Here is a 20805-nt window from a genome sequence, read left to right on the forward strand (position 1 = left end):
TTAGAGATGTTTTAATTTGTTAATTAATTTAAATAATAAAAATGGGCATTTCAAAGTAATCTGAAACAAAACGAAACAAACCCTTGACCTGTTTTGATCTATGTTTTTTTATAATAAACTGTCAAAATCAGAATACTCTAAAAATTCTGAAACTGAATTTTCCTATAATAAATTTCTGAATTGATTGTTATAATAAAAAAAAAAACAATAATACAGGGATCTAGTTTTAATTACATACTTTTGTACAGATATACATTATCGCAAACTGTGTTGCTGACTGGCTGAAATAATTGAAAAGGCCTTTCATTTATACAATCCGTAATGCAGAAATACGAAAAACTTGAGAAAATTGGGGAAGGAACATACGGAACCGTATTTAAAGCAAAAAATAAAGAAACTCACGAAATAGTAGCATTAAAACGTGTGAGGTTAGACGACGATGATGAAGGTGTTCCGTCATCTGCCCTACGCGAAATATGCCTTCTCAAAGAACTTAAACACAAGAATATTGTTCGTCTTTACGACGTTTTGCATAGTGAAAAGAAGTTGACTTTAGTATTTGAGCATTGTGATCAAGACTTAAAAAAATATTTTGATAGTCTTAATGGGGAAATCGATCTAGATGTGGTAAAGTCTTTTATGTATCAATTACTTAGAGGCTTAGCATTTTGTCACAGTCATAACGTTTTGCACCGTGATTTGAAGCCACAGAATCTCTTGATTAATAAAAATGGTGAGCTTAAGTTAGCCGACTTTGGCTTAGCAAGAGCTTTTGGTATTCCTGTTAAATGTTACTCGGCAGAAGTGGTCACTTTGTGGTATAGACCACCAGATGTGTTGTTTGGAGCTAAGCTATATACCACAAGTATTGATATGTGGTCAGCAGGATGTATTTTTGCCGAGCTGGCAAATTCTGGCCGACCATTGTTCCCTGGATCTGATGTTGATGATCAGCTTAAAAGGATTTTTAAATTACTTGGTACGCTACCTTTTTCATTACTATATTATTACTTTAAATTAAGTAACAACTCTGTTGATGTATAAAAATAGCATTTGATTTTATTAATAACTTTTATAAAAAATATTTTGATGAATTAAATATTATAGGAACACCAAATGAAGATACATGGCCGGGTGTGACACAGTTGCCAGATTACAAGCCTTTACCAGTTTACCAGCCTAGCTTGGGCCTCGCTCAAGTTGTTCCCAGGCTACCAGCCAGGGGTAGAGATCTGTTAGCCCGGCTGTTAACATGTAACCCAGCGTTAAGAATGCCTGCTGATGATGCCATGGCTCATGCTTACTTCCATGACCTCAATCCATCTGTAAAGAACGACAGATGTTAACAATCAATACACCCGTACAAATGTACATCAGAACTATTATTTAGTGATAAAGACAATGAAGTGCAAGAGAATTGTGATGGAGAAAATTAAGTGATGTGTATATTTTAGAAAGTGTAAATTATTAATTTATTGAATAGTTGTTTAATAGGAATGATGCAATTATTAGTGTAGAGTTTGCATATTCTTAAGTTCAGTTTCATAAGCCAAAGTAATATGAGCCATCATGGTGTACTGCTGTGGAGGGTACATAATAATTGCATAATTATAAAAATTGTAATTGTTTGATATTATAATATAGTTAACTGTAAATTAAATAATTTCTTATATTTCTAATACTAACATTGTAGTGATTCTTTGTCATTTGTTTAGCTTCTTAATATGACATTCTTTTACAAAAGTAATAACAAAGCTTTGTATGCATAGTAAATTTCTTAACAAAATATAATAAAAACCAGAGTTGATAAATAGACTGGAAATTAGGAATACTGATTTAGAACCTACTATTGACTTGAAGCTGAGAAAGTAGACCTGCGTGGAAACATTTACTTAACCAGACCCAGGCCCACCTACAGCTGTAGTGCCTCAGATGATGATGATTGACTTAAATTGCGACCAGATCACCGATAGATATATGCAACAGCTGCATCCTTGTGGTCAAAAAAGACCAGCATAAAATCTCATATCATTCTCTTTGATTTCAATGTTATAGGTCAAATTCTTTACACTACTTATAAATTTAAAGTTCAATAATTCAAGAAATAGCTGCCATTTTTTATCTTTTGACTTTATAGTGAAGTCAATTGATAAGTCTTACTTAATAAAAATCTTAATATAATAGCTATTTGCTCATAGTTGTGATCTCATTACATTTTATAAACTTTTATATTGAATACATTTCAATTCATGACTGTCAGTCTATAAACTACTGTATAATATATTTAGGATATTTTAAGATTAAAGTGATTGTATTTAACTTGAAATAAATATTTATTATTCGGTGTGTAAATTTTATGATTTCATTCATATACAAAAAAATATATGAATTAGAAAAACCCAGACAAATTAAATAATGTTCTTCTTTAAAGATAAAAATCTAAATTACAAAATTTTAAACCTTTGGCTGGCCAACATTAATATAGTTATCTGATCTACAAAAATATATTGTTTGACTAAAATGACCATAGATTATGTTCCTTTTTTCACATTAAAATGTTCAGAGGATACAACATGGATTAATAATATAATTTATACTTAAAAACATTTTATTTACAATTATATTCTTGAAGCACTTTTTAAGCTAAAGTCTTATTTTAGGTTGTTTTACTAACTTACAATATTTATAAATTTTTTGTCACTTATACAGAACTTCTAAAGAAAATAGCAATATTGATAATATGATAATGTTATTCAGAACATTTCCATTTCAGCTCTTTTTCGTTTTCTATGACTTGCAACCATATTAGCAGTACTCAATGGACAGTCACCCCTCTGCAGCCACAGTGATAAAGCCTTTTCAGTCACTGCAGCAGCTGCTGTTCGTTCCCTTTCACTTTCTGATAATGGTTGCAATGAACTAATGGAATCAGTTGAACAACTTGCAGATAGTATCATGCGAAATCTTTGCCTGAAAGTCTGAAATTATATAAAGAGAAGTTTTAATGATTACTTATTTGAAATACTTATGATAGTTCCATAAAGAAACAAACATATATATAATGCTCAAGAAATTAAGAAATAAAATTCACATTTCTCACTTCTAATCACTAAAAAAAAGTTTGTTTAAACTTTGATTCTGTTAGTTTTGTTTTGATTCTGTGAAGGTATTATAGTCTAAATGGCTTATGGGAGAAGTTTGCAACTTGAGACCTTCTGTTATAAGTAAAAGCTCCCAACTCACATTTAAGTATCACTCTTAGTTGTCTCTCAAACATTTGTTAATGGGGATAAGAAAACAAAAATGCTTACATTAATCAGTGTATTAGCAACTTCACCCTTAATATCATGTTTCGCTATATAACAGCCAAGTTCATAAAAATGTTGTCCTAATTTATGCAAGTCTACTGTACATGCATCTGCATTGAGTATCTCTCTGTATGCTTCCTTATATATTTTTGGAAGGTCGACACTAACCAATGGAGGTTTTCGGAAATATAAAGACTCCGCTAGCCAGAGAGGTATTTCTACATTTGTTCCCAATTTTAAATCATCTTCAGTTGATGAAGGATCCAAGAATCCTAGAAGTAACAAAAATTACCACAATATTCCCAACACTGAAGATATATGACTTACCAGAAAATGTTCTTAAGTTAAGTCTTACCCATTTTAGGCAAATCGTGTAGAAATTTACAAGGTATTTTTTCGTTAGTTACCAATATATCCGATATTGACAAATAATTCGATTGCCGAGACATACTAGTGTTTAATTGAGTCAATGCAACTTAAACAGTGTTTAATTGTTGTGATAATTTGAAATTACAGGGCAAAAATTTTGATATTGGAGTGGAAACTGGAAATTATCAGTTTAAAATTTGTATATTACAAAAAATTCAAACAATTTACATTATTGTCAAAGTCAAAAAATGTTCAAATGTCATTTTGCTAAGAATCCCAGTGTTCATTACCCCGTAAAATATTAAGCGAACAAAGATGTCAAAATAGAATCTTGGTAATCTTACAAAATGTGTTTTTACATAACCGAATACATATTATTATCTCGATTATAAATTAACGCATATTTATTTCACCTTTTCTTGAGTTTTTCCTATTTTGGAGAAATGTTTTCTGCTGTCAAATATTACCTTTAATTTTATACTCTTTATCAGTGCGTCGGTTTCGTCGGTTTCATTTATTCATTTTTGTTGTTGTTAAAGTTTTTCCATCGTATTCGTGTTGTGACTTGTGATTAGAGATTGATTATTAAATTTGCTAAATTGTACTATTTTCTTATTCTTATTCTGTATTTTGATCAAATTGTTTGTGACTTTTCTTTTCTAATATGCAGTAGTTAAAGCACATAGTTTAATCAATCGTACTAATATATAGAACCCGGTATCAAGGAAAAACCCTCCAAAATGTCGGGGTGAGTTCATAAATTCATAAAATTGCAATGTTAAAATAATATAATTTCTTTTTTTGTAAAATGAATTTATTAAAACTTCAATTTCATGGATAAAATAGTTACGACGTCATGTTTCGATTTTTTCTTATACCTCTTGTTTTTAATTTTTATATACCTCTTTTGAGTTGATGAGCATGTATATTATTGTGTAATCAATAATAAATCATAATTTTTTTCAATAAATTTTAAATAATTTTTATTTTCAGGAAAGCATATACAATTAAAGAAATGAAAGCCATTGTGGATTATTTGACAGAACACAAGGCTTACAATGAAATAAGGGGTAGAAAGATGTGGATGGATTTTGAAAAATCAAAGGTAAGTCATAGTGTTCATACAAAGCCTACATACATTATTGATGATAATTTGCCTCATAGCATTGTTGAAATTCAATTCTTATTTATGATGTTATTTAAGCCTTATAATTTTTTTATTGTTCACACCATTAATACTGGAAACATAAGAAAAAATATAGGTTCTAGCAAATTCACTTGGTATTAATTTTTTCAAGTATTGTGCTAAGCTGAATACAATGTTAGGTGAGGTATTGTAAAGATATACAGGGAAGGGGTTGATACTGCCCTGTAATTAAAAATAATTGTCAGTGATGGATGTCCTAGTTGTTTTGTATTACTATTTTTTTTTAGGTAATAGATAGAACTTGGCAAAGTTTGAAAGAAACATTCCTAAAGCGTATTCTTCCTGATATTCACAATCCATATTATCAATTGTCAGTGATACAGATCAGCAGTTTTAGAAGTGGGTAAGTAGGAATAACAATATGCAGCAATTATTATTTGATTTTAATCAATATTTCCAATTAGCACTTTTTACTCAATACTTGTAAAATGGCAAGTTTACAAATTCAAATTTTTTATCATTGGTATCATTTTTAAAAATAATATTTAACATTTCTAAGTCTTGGTATTTAATATTTAAGGTATGATGTAGAAGCAAAACTCAACAATAAACTAGAAATTAGGACTGTAGATGAAGAATCAAACACAAATAGTAAGTGTATTATTTTTAATTCTAAATAAAGAAGTCCATTACATTTAAATAATCAATATATATGTTATAAAATACTTTGATTATAATTTTTAGTTGAGCAGGAAATAAATTCAGAAAATCCTAGTACAAGCAATGGTAATGCAAGTGGAAAGAAATCAGGTGAGGAACAAAAAAATACAAAAACCATATCACAGCATAGATCATCAGCTGAAACTATTGTACTGGATACTTGTTACAATACTGCTGAAGATATACAAAAAGAATTAGAAGGTAAAAATGATGAAAAGAAAAATAGCAGCCAAACAACACAAAAATCATTGCGCGATTTCATAACATATTCAGAACCATTGACTCCAATGCTACAAGAAGTAATTGATGATTTTGCTACCGATGAAGAGTCTGATTCTGGTACTAGAATGGAAATCGTGGAAGATGTCAAAAGTGAGAAAATATCTGAAGTCAATAGTGAAACAACTGACGCCCCTATTGATATAAGTTCAAATACAGAAGATGATTGTAATGAAATAGAATTACCGCATCAATCTGAACAAAACAATGAAAACAATCAAGATAGTGTTGCAAAAGAGAAACAAGAACAAATTAAGACAGGGCAAGTTACACAAAATGCAACGGAAACGTCAGTTCAGGAAATCTCATCAACTGAAGTTATAAATGTCCAAAGCAGTAGTGACATTGCTTTAGAACAAGTTATTATTGAAACAGACAAACACACTGAAGAAATTACAACTTCAAATAATGAAGAAAATATCGGAACACAACCTAAACAAGACAAATCTGAAAGTACTAAAAATATTGAAGAGATTGCTATGACTCAAAATACAACTAATACAACTGACTCAACAATTCCTAATAATCAAGAAGCTTTAAATACACAATCCGAAATGGTTAGTCAAAACAAAGAAAAGGAGTCTAAAAGTACTGAGAATGACAAAGAAATAGCATCCAAACGTATTAAAGAAAATAAAGAAATGCAATTTAAAAGTAATGATTCAAATAAAAGGAGAAGGGCAAGTTCTCAAGATCCAATAGCTTCAAAAGATAAAAGACGTTTAATTAAAAATTCCAAACCTGTGTCAGTATCTGATACCGATGCTGGAATAATTAAAAAACAAAAAGTAAATGGCAATTTCCAGCCAGAGACAGAGAGATATACAAAGCCGAAAGCAAAAAAAATAAAAACATCAGATATAGAAAAAGAAATTATCACAGATAAAAATACAAAGGAATTAGAAAATGTTATAGAAATCAATGAGGAAGAAGAGAAGGAAGAAGTTTCAGTGCCAACTGAAATTATAACGAAAATACATGTTGCGGGGAATATTAGTCCAGAGATTGAAAATCCGTGTTTAAAAAGTGTTAGCTTGTATGATGAAGAGTTTACATCGGCGAAATATAGCGAATCAAGTGACGCCGGTGTAGCGCCGGACAAAGAAACTGAACAAAAAGTGAAAAAGAAAGAAACCAACAAAAATAATTCGGATAATGAAATCTTACAGTATACATCACACTCAGAGTCAGAGAGCGGTGATAAAACGCCACCGGTACGCACAGTTCCCATTAAACCTGAAAGAGAAAAAACTTTAGATAATGTATTTGGATTTACTAGCGGTAAGTTATATAGGCTATCAGTGTGGCATGGCTCGGTTAACTAAGTACAAACTATTTAGTTCATAAAGTTTTGTTTTTTTTGACATATATTACTTGTGGGTTGAAAATAATTGTGATTAAATTATTACGAAAATAATTATGATTTTCAGTTAGGATTTAAAGCAGACATTATCTATGCATTCACAGTGGTAGAGCCCGCTTTAACATGTTCGCACGTATTGGCCCGGCTCGCCCGGTGAAATACCACGACCACACAGAAGACAGGCGTGAAGTGGGAGCAACTCCGCGTACAGTCTGATGAGTGTGCGTCCCGGAGGCCAAATTTAGTCCTCTTTCCCTTCCCACCCTTTTTCTTATAAGGAAGGGTTGGGAAGTGGATGTGGACTTTCCGGATGAAAGGATGCATGGAAAGAGAAAATATTTTCTTTCTGTGCATCCTCTCCTCCGTCGATTAAAGGTAGGCAACGCATATGCAATTGCGTATGTCTATGGGCAACGGTTACTTCGCTATTTCAGCGATTTCAGGTGGCCGCTCGCTCGTTTGCCACCTTATGAAATAAAAAAAATGCATATACATTTTTTTTCTATAGCTGATAATAAAATATTAAAGTAAAATTTATATGATCGACAGGTGTGCACATTTTAATTTGGTCTTGAAGCTTAATTTTTTTGTAATTTTGCCTAACAATTTGGTTGCTTGTTTGCATTTAAATAAATATGTATTCATACTTTTCACAATAAAATGACAATAAAATTTTTCCTTTTTTTAGGTGCAAAAGCGCATGGCCGTAAAAGACGCAAAAGTAGTCGTAAATCAGCACCTCGGCATTCACGGTAAGATAATAATGTTAAAAAAAATTATGGATAAAAAGAGGGATGTATGGAGGAATAGTAAATACTGTTCCGGCCCTCTGTAGGGATAAGGGCTGGTTCATAATGATAGATAAAAAGTAGCCAAGGCAATTCTATTCCCTATTCTTATGAAAATCCCTTTTCTTTAAACAAAACGGTGGAAAAGGGACGACTAGACTGTACTGTAGCATTGTATTTTGCAGGGGACAAATATGTTACTGTCCGTCCCTCCTCTGTCTTTTAAAGATAGGCATTGCATCTACTAACTTACCTCGTTGCAAATGTTTTTGCGTAGCGATCACTTCGCTATTTTAGCGAAAACATGTAGCTCTTGCAACTTGGCTACCTGTTAAAATGATATAAATTATATTTTAAATTAAATATATGCAATTTGATAACAGAACCGAATTATTGAGTTGCGGCTCAGGTGATTGGACTTCAGTGAGTGAAGCCGACAGTGATTCCTCGCAGCGTCGACGAAAGTACAGACATTCCAAAACATATTTGTAAATAACTAATTAATAATTAAAAAAAATAATTTGCATCAAAAACAATATATAATAAATATTATTTGTTACACAGAAAACCAAAATCAGCCCGATTATTTTCTCTGGAAGAAGATGGAGGCACTTTATTTCTAATGTATGGAAATAAAGTATACCCAGTAGTAAAAGATGGGAAAGTAGTCAAAAAATATGTCAAATTCGCGCAGGATCGTAAGTATTTTGTAACAAAAAACATCTATACGCGAGAATCGTTATTCGGTCCGGACGAACGACCTCCAAAAGCGAGAAACTCGGTTGAGAGAGAAATCTCTACGAGCGAGAGGAATATCACGCTTTTGAACTCTCGTTTATCCAAGTTCAACTGAATTTTGTTTCAGAATTTGTTAATAAGATACCCGATATTTATGTTATCTTACTAACATTATGAATGCAAATGTTTAGATAGATGCATGGATGGATGGATGTTTTTTTGAAGGTATCTCCAGAACTGCTATACGTATCGCGATGAAATTTGACATACATATAATAAGTAGTCTGGAAGAGCACATCGGCTACTAATTATGTTTTTTTTTATTTCCGCGCGGACGGAGTCGCATGCGAAAACTAGTAATTTTGTAAAATTCTTTTCGCTATGGATACTTTTATATTTATATATTTTATTTCTTTTAATGGCCATACTTTATTTACAGGCGATTCAGCTAGCGAAGACGAGTCTTATTGGAAACTGAAATATATGCAAGAAAAGAAACGAACAGCTCAATTGACTAAGTAAGTTTTTTGCCATTGTTTTTTTTTTTAAATTACTAGACGCAATTTTAATTCGTAATCTTCTTACTTATATATGCGAATGTTTGGATGTATCCGAATGGACGTATGTTTGTTAGAACGTATCCCCAGAATGACTGCATAGATCTTGCTGAAAATTGCCATTGATGTAGAACATTGTCTAAAAGCTAATATGGCTACTGATTAAGTTTTTTTTATTAAAAAATCATACAGACATATTGTAAATCTCCTACTTTTGGATCGTTAAATAATTTATACTTCAAATGACTATAAAATATTAATTGTTTTTTAACTTACAGATTACTCAATGAGTCAGAAGAGAACACAGCTACAAATGAAAGATGTCAAGATATTGATCTAACAGAAGCCAGTCCACCAAAGTAAGTAGATTTATTGTGTCTTTAATAACAAATTTATTTTAACACATTCCATGCTACTACGATTTTCTCTCCAGGCGAGTCAACGGTATTGAACAATTTTTCTTTATTTTTATAAGGACTTTCGTATAAATATATTATAACTAGAAATATAAGAGAAATATTTTCAATTCTTATAAGGCCTTTAATTAACATATGCAGCAAATAAAATAATTTTTTGTCTAATTTTAAATCATTTTTGTATTGTTACAGAAAACAAAAGATGTCAATACCACATACGGAAACGAAACCTGGAAGTTCTGGTATGTATTTAAATAAAGGTTTTAATAATCCACTTATAGAGTCGAGTCTCGATGAGCTAGAAACATCTATAAGCAAGAGTCTCTGTCCGGTCCCTACGGTCGACCATAAGCAAGAAACTTGAGTAGAGAAACCTCTATAAGCCAGAGAAATTCACGGTCTTTTAGACTTTCGCTGTTGTAGGTTCAATCTTATTTATATTATGAATGCGAATGTTTAGGTGGATGGATGGTTGTTTATTTGAAGGTAACTCCGGAATGGTTGAACGGATTTCGATTAAATTTGGCACATATGTAATACTTAGGCTACTTATAAAGTTTTTTTAATTCCGCGCGAGCAAGAGCTAGTTGTACATAATGACAGTCTCATGTTTATTTTTTTTTTAGCAATGCAAGAAAATATACCAAATGAACCTTCCCCGGAGGTACAAAAGGACCCAGTGTTACCAACGGCGTCAGTAGTTCAAAATAAGACGGTTAAAATAAAAATTACTAAACAGAATGAGGTATGTATGAATAAATATATAAATACCATAAAATTTCTTTCTACTATATTTTTTGGTAACTATTTAAAAAAAAATTATAAGATTTTCTTGTTTTTTTTTATTTTGTTTTTTCGTATTAAAAGTGAATTGGCCAGCTGAGTTACTGGCACTAATTTTAACATTATCCAATTGTTTTTTTTTTCAGGAAGTAGAATTAGAAGGTCACTGGTCACAACTGCACCCGGTCCTGGATCATGTGGTTCAAATATTCCACAAGGAGGTTGAACCTAAATTGGATACAAAATCTTTATCCTCAGAACAATCCAAAGTCTGCCTTAGTGGACTGTCTACCCCAATTATACCACACATAGACCAAGGTATGTTGTTCAATATCTTACTAATATTATAAATGCGAATGTTTAGATGGATGGATGAATGGATGTTTGTTATCTTCGGAACGGCTCAACTGATCTTGATGAAATTTGGCATATATGTAAAACATACTCTGGAAGTACACATAGCCTATGTATTACGTTTTTTTTAATTTCGTGCGGACGGAGTCGCGGGCGACAGCTAGTAACATATAATCCAATGTCTTCCGTATTAAGCAATGGAACATTTTTGTTAGGCTTTTGGCGGACTAAAAGCAAAATAATTATTTAAAATAGCTTAAATTGTTGCATTGATTTTGAGGAGAAGTGTCATTCGATTCGTCTTTTTCACTGGTCGATGAGGATTGTTAAATTTTCAAAATTTATTGAAATTAAAAGAATAATAATGTTCGAAAAATAATAGATTCTATGTTCATAAACATTTGCAGCAGCGCATGAAAAAGTGAGAAAATTGGAAACGGAGATATTTCAAGAGATCGAAGCTCGTCACCAAGAAAATGAAGGAAGCGTCACTCCACAGTCTACATCCACTGATATCTCTAAAGTCAACACGAGGTATGCACTTTATATGTAAATCAGAAAACGCAATATTTATCACACACCTATTTTTTCATGATCAGCTCACTATACGTCCCCACTGAGGGGCTCGGAGCCTACCATAAGTTAGGGGTGACTAGGCCATAGTCAACCACACTGACCCAGTACGGGTTGGTTTATTTCACACATATCTTTGAATTTCTTCTCAGATATGTGCAGGTTGCATCACGATGTTTTCCTTCCTGAACGTCGGATAAATGTACATATGAAAATCTGAAATCGAAAAACTCATTGGTACATGGCGAGATTCGAACCCAGGGCCTGAAGATTACAAGTCAAGTGTTAAAACCCCTGAGCCACGGACTCGCTCTATTATTTAAACTATTTTTTAAACTTCATTAACTTTTATTCCATAAATCATAGAAGAGGACGACCAAAACGAAGTAAAATGTCAATAGAAAGTGCCCCATCGACACCTGATGTGGATAAAAATGAGTCAAAAACATTTAATAAAGCGGAGAAAGAACAAAATTTGGAGAAAATGGCTTCAGGCGATGTTGAAAATGAAACATCCCCTAATACTGTAGCAAGACGGGTGACAAGAACATCCAAGAATGCACTACGCGGTGAGTGAAACTTGGAATTGACTAATTACTGCTGAATATGTTGTTAAATAAACACTAAGGGTAACCTTGCAAGCAATGTGCTGTATTTGAGGTACAGTCGCGAAAATCCGCGGTGTCCCACTTACAAAAAATTGCCTTGCACAAATAACAAATTAAGTAGCAGTGAGTTGCGCAAACGACGGGATAATTAGTCGAGTACTTCGTCTTCATCTCAATGTGTACAAAACGTTCAAACAACTAAATTTTAAGATTGAACACCGCCAGAATCCCCGACTGTACTTAAAGTCTCTTTTAATGAAAATACAATTTTCCTATGTTGTAGACAGCACCGATAAAAGTGAAACTAAAATAAATACAAGAGGGAAGAAAGGTAAAGAGCTGATCGCTCAAGTAGCAGACGAAGATCCCAATGTTAGATACAAGTTCCCTTCACCGCCGCCATCTAAAAAGAGCACGAGATCCTCCGCCAGTAAAACAACGAAACTTACAAAAACTAAGAATAGATAGTGAGTAGTGATATCAATATCTACATGAATATTACGATCTGTTCATTTTAACATACTATTATTTGAATACTGTTAGGAAGAATCCGACACAGTGCCGGTGTACTGGCGCAACACTAACCTTACCAAAATGTCAATGATATCCCCTCACTAATAATTCTGTCTATTCACTTTGTAACTAAAGCGCGCCATTCGCGCAAATGATTCTAACTATTTTTTTCTAAAATTAGGGAATGTTTTAAATTACAATATTTTTGCTCAAAAGCTTATAAAGTTGAATCAAACGATCATTGATCGACAGTAGTTCTTTTACAGTTTTCTTGGAGTCCCTTTCAGATTTTATAAGTTTCAGTAAACCCTCTTGTCTTATATTTTCTTCTCAACTAAAGAGCTCTTTTAACCCCGGAATTCAATGAACTCTAGGGGGTCCAACTGGATCACTTTGTCAATCACTGTTCTTCTTTTCTTAAGGGTTTCTAACTTATTTAATATTAGGAATCTTTTTGATATTCGTGATAACTATCCAAACATTAAATGATTTAATACTTATGCATTTTCTCTGCCTTACCGCGGGTTTCTGAGTCCAACATCTCTGTACAAAACATATCGTCATTCTTGTCATTGTTGACAAAACAGAGATAACAATATGTTTTAAATGGAGTTTTACGTCTCGGAAACCCACGGTTACAGATTAATCTGTTTATTGGTGGAGTCCGTGTATATTAATTTTTATTCAAAAACTTTCCCTTTTTATAATTTCTTGAAATACATATCAATGGTCTGATCTGATTATTTTTTTACATTCATGAATTATCTCGTTTTGTTTTTTAAATTATGGTAAAATGAACAGGACTTTATGAAACATTTGAAATATTTACATTTTGAGAATGTTTTTTTTTTAATGAAAACATTTACTGAATTATTATATACATTTTATTTAAGTACACGATGAAATTTAAAATTGTATAAAAAATATCTTTTAAAATAACATACAATGAAATAGTACAATATGTACATTAAATAATTAGTAATACAAAATCATATTTATGTATTATCTTTTGTATTTTACTGTGCATTTATATATTTAAGATCTTTGATAATTACATGATAAAAATATAATATGTCATATTTTTTAGAAATTAGGAATTAAGTATCGATGTCGAAATATGTAGAATGGTTTATGTTTGTCTGAATGGGAAAATGTGTGTATTTGTGTCAAATAAATTGTTTTAGAATCAAATTTAATTTTATTTTCACAACATATTTTATTTTAAAATCTAAGCATGTTATATCTAAAAGCTTTTTCTACTCTTATGCAATTTATATATTGAAAGAAAGGAAGTATGAGTGAGTTTATGTTTTGAAAGTTAACACCCATGCTGCATTTTTAGTATGAAAGTGCACTTGCCAGGCCAGTCGGTACTTTAAGTGTTAAGAAATTGATTGAACGAGAATTTTATAATATTGGCATGATTACAGAAGTGTGCATGATTTTTCTGAATATTATGCTATTTCGTAACTTAAGTGTGATCGCTTTTTTAACTTACTTATGCAACGCACAGTAAATATTGGCTTGATATAATATACATAAATTTATTTATTATCATTTCCATGCTATCAATACTTCACTGATTGTAATTATTTTTTTTATAAATTATGTTGAGAAATTTTGAGCTTTATAGGTTAAAAACTTATTTAGTAGGTTATGTGTTCTTCCAAACTATGATCTACATCTGTGCCATCTTTCAGCTTAAATCATGCAACCTGATACCTTCTAACAAACATCTATCCATCCAAACATTCGCATTTATGATATTACTAAGACATTTTTATCAAATTGGTCCTGAGTTCTTTGTATTATTTTCGCTTTCAATTTTTATTCACGCATGCATTTTTTCGGAAGGTTTTATAATTTTGTGACACTCATACGCTTTATCTGCTTGTTCGCATGCCATAACCAATTTTTTCATATTTAACAGCGTCAAAACTGCAGCACCTTCAATGGATAACATAATATTAAACACTATAGAAAGCAGCCAAGGTTACCAAGACTCTGATATAAGTCCACAAAAAGTCATTAGAAAAAGGAAATTAAGAAGAAATACATTAAGTACGAAAGTAAGACAACTCAGTCGACAAAACATTCGCAGGAGAAGTCAATTGAATTACTATGAAATGTCAGATCAATCGAGCAACTCGTGTCCAGATTTTGGTTTGATTAAGACAATACAAAATGAAGGTTTTTCTTCAAACTCGGATATCTACAGATCGGAGTCATTACAGTTATTGATGCCGAAAATGAAAAAAACAATTGGAATAAATCCGAACAGTAAACTGTTTAGTGCATTCTCAGAACAATTAGATAGAATAATAAATGATGCTTGTAAAAATAATGAACCAAATTCTGTTGATAAAGATTTACATACAAATGTTAATATTTCAAACGCTAACAGTTCCAGCAATATTTCCTTACCCACCTCACCAGTTTTATCTATTGTAGAAAATTTATCAATTGATAAAAATTCCTTGAAAAGTTTTTTCGATGATAATATAAATGGAAATCAAATCGAAGAATCTAATAACAACGATCTCTTCATAACAAATGAAGATGTAACGATGCTTTTAATAGGACAGGAATGTAACCAAGCTACAACAAATAATCCAGACCAAAATAACAAAAACAAACAAGTCACCGATTCTATCTTAAATAAATTTTCCTCAGTTAATTTGAATCAAGATAATCAAACCATATCAGATAGTTTACATCAAAAAATATGTAATCTAGTTTTGGAAAGTACAAAAAAAATGCAACCAATTCCAAAAGTTATAGAACCTTTAGAAAGTAATGAAATGGATGTAGACACTGATTTAGAACTTAACAAGAAAAATAGATTAAATAAGCGATGTTCTACGCCATTAAAGCGTCAAGTTAGTAAAAAGACAAAAAAGAAGAATCCCCTAATGGAAGCTTTTATTGAAGAAGAACATACAGATTCTTGTTCACAAAGTGCTAGATCTTGTCCCCCTTTAACGTGCAATCCATCTGGCGTAGAATATCTCAATCCAGAATCTGCCAACGTAGCTCAAAAAAGAAATACAAGAGGTAGAAAGAAGAAAGAGGATGTAATCAAAGTTAAAATTCTAAGACCTAAAGCTAGAAGTCATTCGAGAGAAATACAACCAGAACAAACTAGGAATAGAGAAACAAAATCCATACATGGCGATAGTGGAATAAACGAAACAGAATCTAGTATACTTCAGCAATTAGATAGAAGTATAGAACTTATACACAATCATTCGGAAACGTGTTTACAGACGGACGAATGTTTAGATAACAGTGTAGAATACATAGAAAGCAACAGATCTTTTATATGCCTTCTTACTGACTCCGATGTTTCCAATAACTTAGAACTCAAGGATCAGGCGGGACCTGACTCTGATAAAAACACACAATGTGAACTTTTAATAGGCGATAATGACGCAAATATTTTGTGCAATGGTAAGTACAAATATTAATGAATTTTTGATGTCGTGTCAGTAAATTGCGTTATTAAAGTAGGAACAGAGGGCGTAGTAGGAATATTCGTGATATCGTTTTCGTAATGTCATCGATAAATTTTTATTAAAATTTGTCCAATGCCTCTATCGGGCGTAAAGTACACCAACAAATCTCATACCAATTTCAATGTTCGTGCGAGGCCCTAAGGACCATCCTTCAACACGAACATCTTTTATTAAAACATGTTAGAGTTACTTCGTTATATTTTCCAATACTTTTGACAAAGGAAGGGCGGTATTAAGAGGACCCGAAACCAACGTATAAGTGAGTAGATGTATGAATGTAGAAGAAGCGAGAGGGGAGTCGTGATCGCACAAAATTAACAATTTTTTTTATTCACAGTTATCCAAACTAGTCCGACCGTTGCAAATAACAGTGAGTTAATTCTAAACAGAGAATCTCCAGATAGCCTCATAACAGAAGATCTATCTGAACCAGAACAAGAACAAATTTCTGATAGAGCTTCGAAATGGTATCTTTTGTCAGAAGATGAAAATACAAACACCAATTTCCCCCTAAACTTTGATTTTGGATCTGATCTCGATAAACTATTTCCCGTCGCATGTGCAATACCGAATTTATCTACAATAACCGAACTGTCCAAGGAGAATGATAATAAACCGGTAGACCCGGACGGAGACACAAGAAATGATCTACTTTCACAGAGCCTTTTTGATAGTAATTTTTAACTTTTTTTAATATCAACCTATTTGTAAATTAAAACATGAAACTATTTTAAAAAAGCTAAAATATTATTAAGTGTTAAGAAAGTTCAATAAATGTTATTTTTAATTGCTAATACTTTTATTCTATTCCCATGTTTAACGCACTATATTCTCGGTTAATATCAAACTTTGAAGTTACCTTCACGGTGTAAGTGTAACAATTGCCATTGCTTGCGGAGGGGTAAAAATTAACTATGAAAACAGATGAACTGCCGTATAGCAGCAGACGCTAGACTTATAATCCATAAAGCAGTGCTACAGAAATTTTGTATCCCAATGTGTGGCTATTTTGCGCGTCTCATGGCCTTTTGGATTTAAAGATCGAGAATCATGAACAAAAAGTTTCTTCTTTTTAGCCGATTTGAAAAAGAAGAAGATTGTTAATTCGACTGAATTTTTTAACACATACTCTTTGGTTCTTGTTCTTTTAATTTGAATTGACATTTGACAAACGATTTGACATTGAACGCTTGTTATTGTTTGTTGTTATAATTCTCTTGCTTTTTGCGAATACAGAAAACTAAACGGTTGTTAAATTCGATTAAGCAAAAAATAAGAATAACTTTATATTGATTTTATGCAATGTAACTAGTACCTTTTTTCACTAAGATGCGGTGGTTGTTACCTCTTAGGATTACCATTAGGGACTGTTTCATTTTAATTTTATTAATTATATTTAATACAATACATGTAACTGATATGGGTAAGTACATTTTTTATTAATACAAGTCTCCAAATTTTAAACATTCTTCGAATTACTAGTAACCTTGATGTAATAACATTTTTCTATGGTTTATTTTATTATAGCTAATAACAACATGGATATACAAAGTAAGGAAAATAGGTTAAAAGGAGATACAGGAGACAAAGCTATTAACTTCAGCGGCAGTGATGATTATTTAAAAAGTTGTCCAACATTAGAACAAGAAGTTCCAGATTGTGCTGTACTCAATTATCCTTGCATAACTTGTGACAGAAGTGTTGACTGTATCTATGGAAACTTGTATAACTATACTTGTTTTGTAAAACCAAAAATTGTATGCAATGTAAGTCACTTTATATCTTGTATTAGAATAATTTAGCTTATGTAACATATCACTTTCTAATCACCAATAATGTAATGTAAGCTGTTATTTTACAGCTGTTAAATTATATAATAATATTTGTGACATTAAAGTATGAAAACAATTATACAGTCGAACCTGGATAAGTAAGAAGACTCATTTAAGCACGAAAATGATTATGTCCTTTTGACTCTATCTTAGATAGGCTTGACAGTATTTAGATCTATATTTGATTAATTGTTTTGTATTACCTTTAGGGTTCCAAGACATTTAACAGAACATCTGTGTGTCGGTTTTGCTATCAAACAGACAAATGGGAACATCGATGCGATCAAAAAGCTAATTGCAATTCTTTGGCATCACCTTTGAAATTTTATACGTAAGTAAAGTAAAATTTAATTAGGTACAAATTCAATATTTTACAAAATTATGTAAATTTTTATCTTGTTTTAGAACAAACTGTACTGTATCAGATGATATTATTTGCTTGGGTAAACGAAGATTCTTGAAGAAAATAAGATGTTCATGGACAGCAGGAACACGGTGGGGCACAGCTCTTATACTTGCATTAACATTGGGTGGCTTTGGTGCAGACAGGTTTTATCTTGGACATTGGCAAGAGGGGATAGGAAAACTTTTTAGTTTTGGTGGATTAGGAGTATGGACATTAGTTGATGCTTTGTTGATTGGAATTCACCACCTTGGGCCTGCCGATGGCTCATTGTATATCTAAGACTCATTATAATATTTAAGATTTAATAATGATTTACAAAACTATTGTAATTTATCAACAGAGATTAAAAACTACACACAATATGTCTCCTTTTATGAAAAAATTAACAGAATACATCTGTGTAACACCTATTTTTAGTTTAAAAATATAAATTGAGAAATAAAAGCCTAAATATATATATCGTTCATTTATTCTTAAACATTTGTTTGCTAACAAATATTTTTTAACATTACAAGATTATAATGTATATAAAAGGAATGACTGTTTAATTTTGTGTTTTTAGAAATCACACTTAAGAAAATAGTTTATTATCTCTTAAATTATAAAAGTTTAGTCTTTCTCTTATAAATTGTACATTGATTATGAAGTGCAGTTTTCATAAACCAGCTCACAAAGATCAGCTTTGTTTAGACTTTTTGAGAAGGTAATGTTTCTTTCTTTTAATATATTCTTTATCTGAGCGACTGTTAATTTATCAACAGATTTATTTATTACCATGTCCTGAACCAATGTTTCATTAATATCTTCAGTTTTTATTTTTTTAATTGTGTTACTTTTATCAGTATTGCATGATCTTTTTATTGACAATACCCCAAAAGGTCCAAACAACTCTTCAAATACATCTTCCCTTATAACCTGATATACTTCAGGCTTTTGTATTGTTGAATCAACAAAGGGCTCAAGAGATGTTTCTTGTAAAGCTTTGGCTTCTATGGCCCTGTATTGTGACTGTAACTTTGGATTTTCAAACATATCAGCTTTGTAATTAAATTGTAAACTATTCAATATGTTATTCATTTCTTCTTTCTGTTTTTTTTGAAGTATTGGTTTATCAGATTCATCATCAAGTTGAGGTATTTCTCTTACATTTTCCGCAAATGGTATGTGAATAACATCAAAACCAATTTCTATTTCCAAATCCAGAGGCCTGGTACAAGGTGCAAGAGCTACTATACTTGGCCTTGAATTAGCTCTTGAGCACAACATACATATAGCAACAGTTTTCATCTCATCACAAGCTTTATGCAAAGCCTTGAAAGGTACTGTAGATCCTTCAATAACAGATTCATTTGGGTATAAAAAATATCCAGCTTTCAGAAACCATTTCTCTTTGCACAATTTTATAGCAGGTTTAAAACCTAATAATTTTAACATTGGAGGTCCAAAGGGATTACTCATTTCCTCCTTTTCTTTTTTAGTGAATTCTACTCTTTCACCACCATATTCCTGACAGAACAATAGTTCTGAATCCAATAAGGGAAGCTCTTTAGAGTCTCCACTAACATCATCATCACTTACTTTTTGAGAGTCTCCAGGGTTAACTGTGAGTTTTGATCTCATTGTCACTCTTGTGACTGTTTCATTTGTTTTTGCATCTATATTTGATGTTTTGAGATATGACTGGTTTGATTTTCCTAATAAGCTGTAAACACCTACACCTATTGAAAAGCCTGGACCAATTTCAAAAGACAATTTTGCAACAGCTAAGTGCCGATGAGATTGTTGATACATCATATTCTGTATTACATTTGGATTCCACACCGCTTGTGGCAAAGTGTACTCCTGAGATTTATTAATATCAATCAACAATTCTTTGTAGAATTTGTCTATTGGATAATCATCTGGTGAAATATTGATAATTGTGATCTTAGTGTAGGATCCAACTAAATTTACAACTCTATCAAGAGTTCTTTTTTGATCTGTTGTTACTGGTGGATTAAGTAATTTTGTTAAAATAAGAATAGTTTGTGATGACAGCTTCTTTTTGTAGTCTTTAAATATTTTACTACAGTGCCATAAAACCTCCGATAAAACATATTCTTTGGCTTTGCCATAAGATGCAATATCCATTGCGCGTAATTTTTTATACCCTTCTAGGGTTGGGGTATCCATAGAAATTATATCAATAATATTGTTAGAATTTAAGTCTGTTTGTGTTTGATCTGTGCCGTAAATGCTAACTCCTATATTGTGAGAGCTCGATGATCTCAAATACTGCCTAATCAGCAAACATGTTGCTTCATGTGCAACTTTAATTGTACTCGAGTCTTCCAAAGCGTTAATAAGTACAATAGTACCTGGGCTTCCTTCCCATTTCGCGGCCTCCTCTATTTCATCATCTGAATCCATGGTTGTAATTAATTGGACAAAACCTTCGATAAAAAGTATGAAAGTGATAGTCGTTGTCTTTCCCCCTTAAATTTATTTTATTTCTGGTGATGACAATGACCCTGATGACATTTGACAGCATAATTTG

The 20805-nt window shown here is 31.7% G+C and overlaps 5 protein-coding genes across 7 annotated transcripts; 3 read left to right on the top strand and 2 right to left on the bottom strand.

Annotated features, from left to right (window-relative positions):
- The first annotated feature begins 146 nt into the window (after positions 1 to 146).
- Cdk5 (Cyclin-dependent kinase 5) lies at positions 147 to 2253 on the top strand. The gene is made up of 2 exons (XM_013307138.1): positions 147 to 979; positions 1108 to 2253. The coding sequence occupies exons 1-2, from the start codon at positions 322 to 324 to the stop codon at positions 1344 to 1346; spliced, it is 897 nt and encodes a 298-aa protein (XP_013162592.1). The 5' UTR covers positions 147 to 321; the 3' UTR covers positions 1347 to 2253.
- Positions 2254 to 2640: 387 nt separating this feature from the next.
- On the bottom strand, positions 2641 to 3920 carry LOC106114114 (DNA replication complex GINS protein PSF3). Its single transcript, XM_013307207.1, has 3 exons — positions 3664 to 3920; positions 3312 to 3580; positions 2641 to 2978 (listed from the first exon to the last, which is right to left on the bottom strand). The coding sequence occupies exons 1-3, from the start codon at positions 3755 to 3757 to the stop codon at positions 2754 to 2756; spliced, it is 588 nt and encodes a 195-aa protein (XP_013162661.1). The 5' UTR covers positions 3758 to 3920; the 3' UTR covers positions 2641 to 2753.
- Positions 3921 to 4178: 258 nt separating this feature from the next.
- Positions 4179 to 16753, top strand: LOC106114305 (uncharacterized). 3 transcript variants are annotated; one of them, XM_013307447.1, is made up of 18 exons: positions 4179 to 4425; positions 4671 to 4782; positions 5112 to 5227; positions 5405 to 5475; positions 5569 to 7104; positions 7875 to 7938; positions 8358 to 8462; positions 8539 to 8672; positions 9152 to 9230; positions 9548 to 9628; positions 9878 to 9927; positions 10312 to 10430; positions 10615 to 10786; positions 11230 to 11356; positions 11762 to 11964; positions 12287 to 12470; positions 14447 to 15966; positions 16369 to 16753. In XM_013307447.1, the coding sequence occupies exons 1-18, from the start codon at positions 4418 to 4420 to the stop codon at positions 16713 to 16715; spliced, it is 5028 nt and encodes a 1675-aa protein (XP_013162901.1). In that variant the 5' UTR covers positions 4179 to 4417; the 3' UTR covers positions 16716 to 16753. The 3 variants fall into 3 exon arrangements, with proteins under 3 accessions (XP_013162901.1, XP_013162902.1, XP_013162903.1); XM_013307448.1 differs by having other exon boundaries at positions 8358 to 8438; XM_013307449.1 differs by lacking the exon at positions 8358 to 8462.
- Positions 16754 to 17230: 477 nt separating this feature from the next.
- amx (TM2 domain-containing protein 3 almondex) lies at positions 17231 to 19304 on the top strand. Its single transcript, NM_001312230.1, is given in 4 exon segments — positions 17231 to 17454; positions 17559 to 17797; positions 18073 to 18194; positions 18269 to 19304. Coding segments are annotated over 4 exon segments (735 nt in total). The 5' UTR covers positions 17231 to 17360; the 3' UTR covers positions 18549 to 19304.
- Irbp (Inverted repeat-binding protein) lies at positions 18896 to 20781 on the bottom strand. Its single transcript, XM_013307604.1, has one exon. It carries the CDS (start codon positions 20676 to 20678, stop codon positions 18909 to 18911), a length of 1770 nt encoding a protein of 589 aa, XP_013163058.1. The 5' UTR covers positions 20679 to 20781; the 3' UTR covers positions 18896 to 18908.
- Positions 20782 to 20805: the final 24 nt, after the last annotated feature.

This window comes from Papilio xuthus, unplaced genomic scaffold (genome assembly GCF_000836235.2).
Source record: "Papilio xuthus unplaced genomic scaffold, Pxut_1.1 DF828142.1, whole genome shotgun sequence".
Classification (NCBI taxonomy): Eukaryota; Metazoa; Arthropoda; class Insecta; order Lepidoptera; family Papilionidae; genus Papilio; species Papilio xuthus.

Bases quoted from the DNA above. Each gene is read 5' to 3' on its own strand.
- Cdk5 (XM_013307138.1), top strand. From the start codon at position 322: ATGCAGAAATACGAAAAACTTGAGAAAATTGGGGAAGGAACATACGGA. The intron at 980-1,107 runs GTACGCTACCTT...TAAATATTATAG, and splicing joins AAGGATTTTTAAATTACTTG to GAACACCAAATGAAGATACA.
- LOC106114114 (XM_013307207.1), bottom strand. From the start codon at position 3,757: ATGTCTCGGCAATCGAATTATTTGTCAATATCGGATATATTGGTAACT. The intron at 3,581-3,663 runs GTAAGACTTAAC...TGTTACTTCTAG, and splicing joins ACACGATTTGCCTAAAATGG to GATTCTTGGATCCTTCATCA. The intron at 2,979-3,311 runs GTAAGCATTTTT...ATATAATTTCAG, and splicing joins TTGCTAATACACTGATTAAT to ACTTTCAGGCAAAGATTTCG.
- LOC106114305 (XM_013307447.1), top strand. The intron at 7,939-8,357 runs GTAAGATAATAA...ATTTGATAACAG, and splicing joins TCAGCACCTCGGCATTCACG to AACCGAATTATTGAGTTGCG. The intron at 9,231-9,547 runs GTAAGTTTTTTG...TTTAACTTACAG, and splicing joins CGAACAGCTCAATTGACTAA to ATTACTCAATGAGTCAGAAG.
- Irbp (XM_013307604.1), bottom strand. From the start codon at position 20,678: ATGGATTCAGATGATGAAATAGAGGAGGCCGCGAAATGGGAAGGAAGC.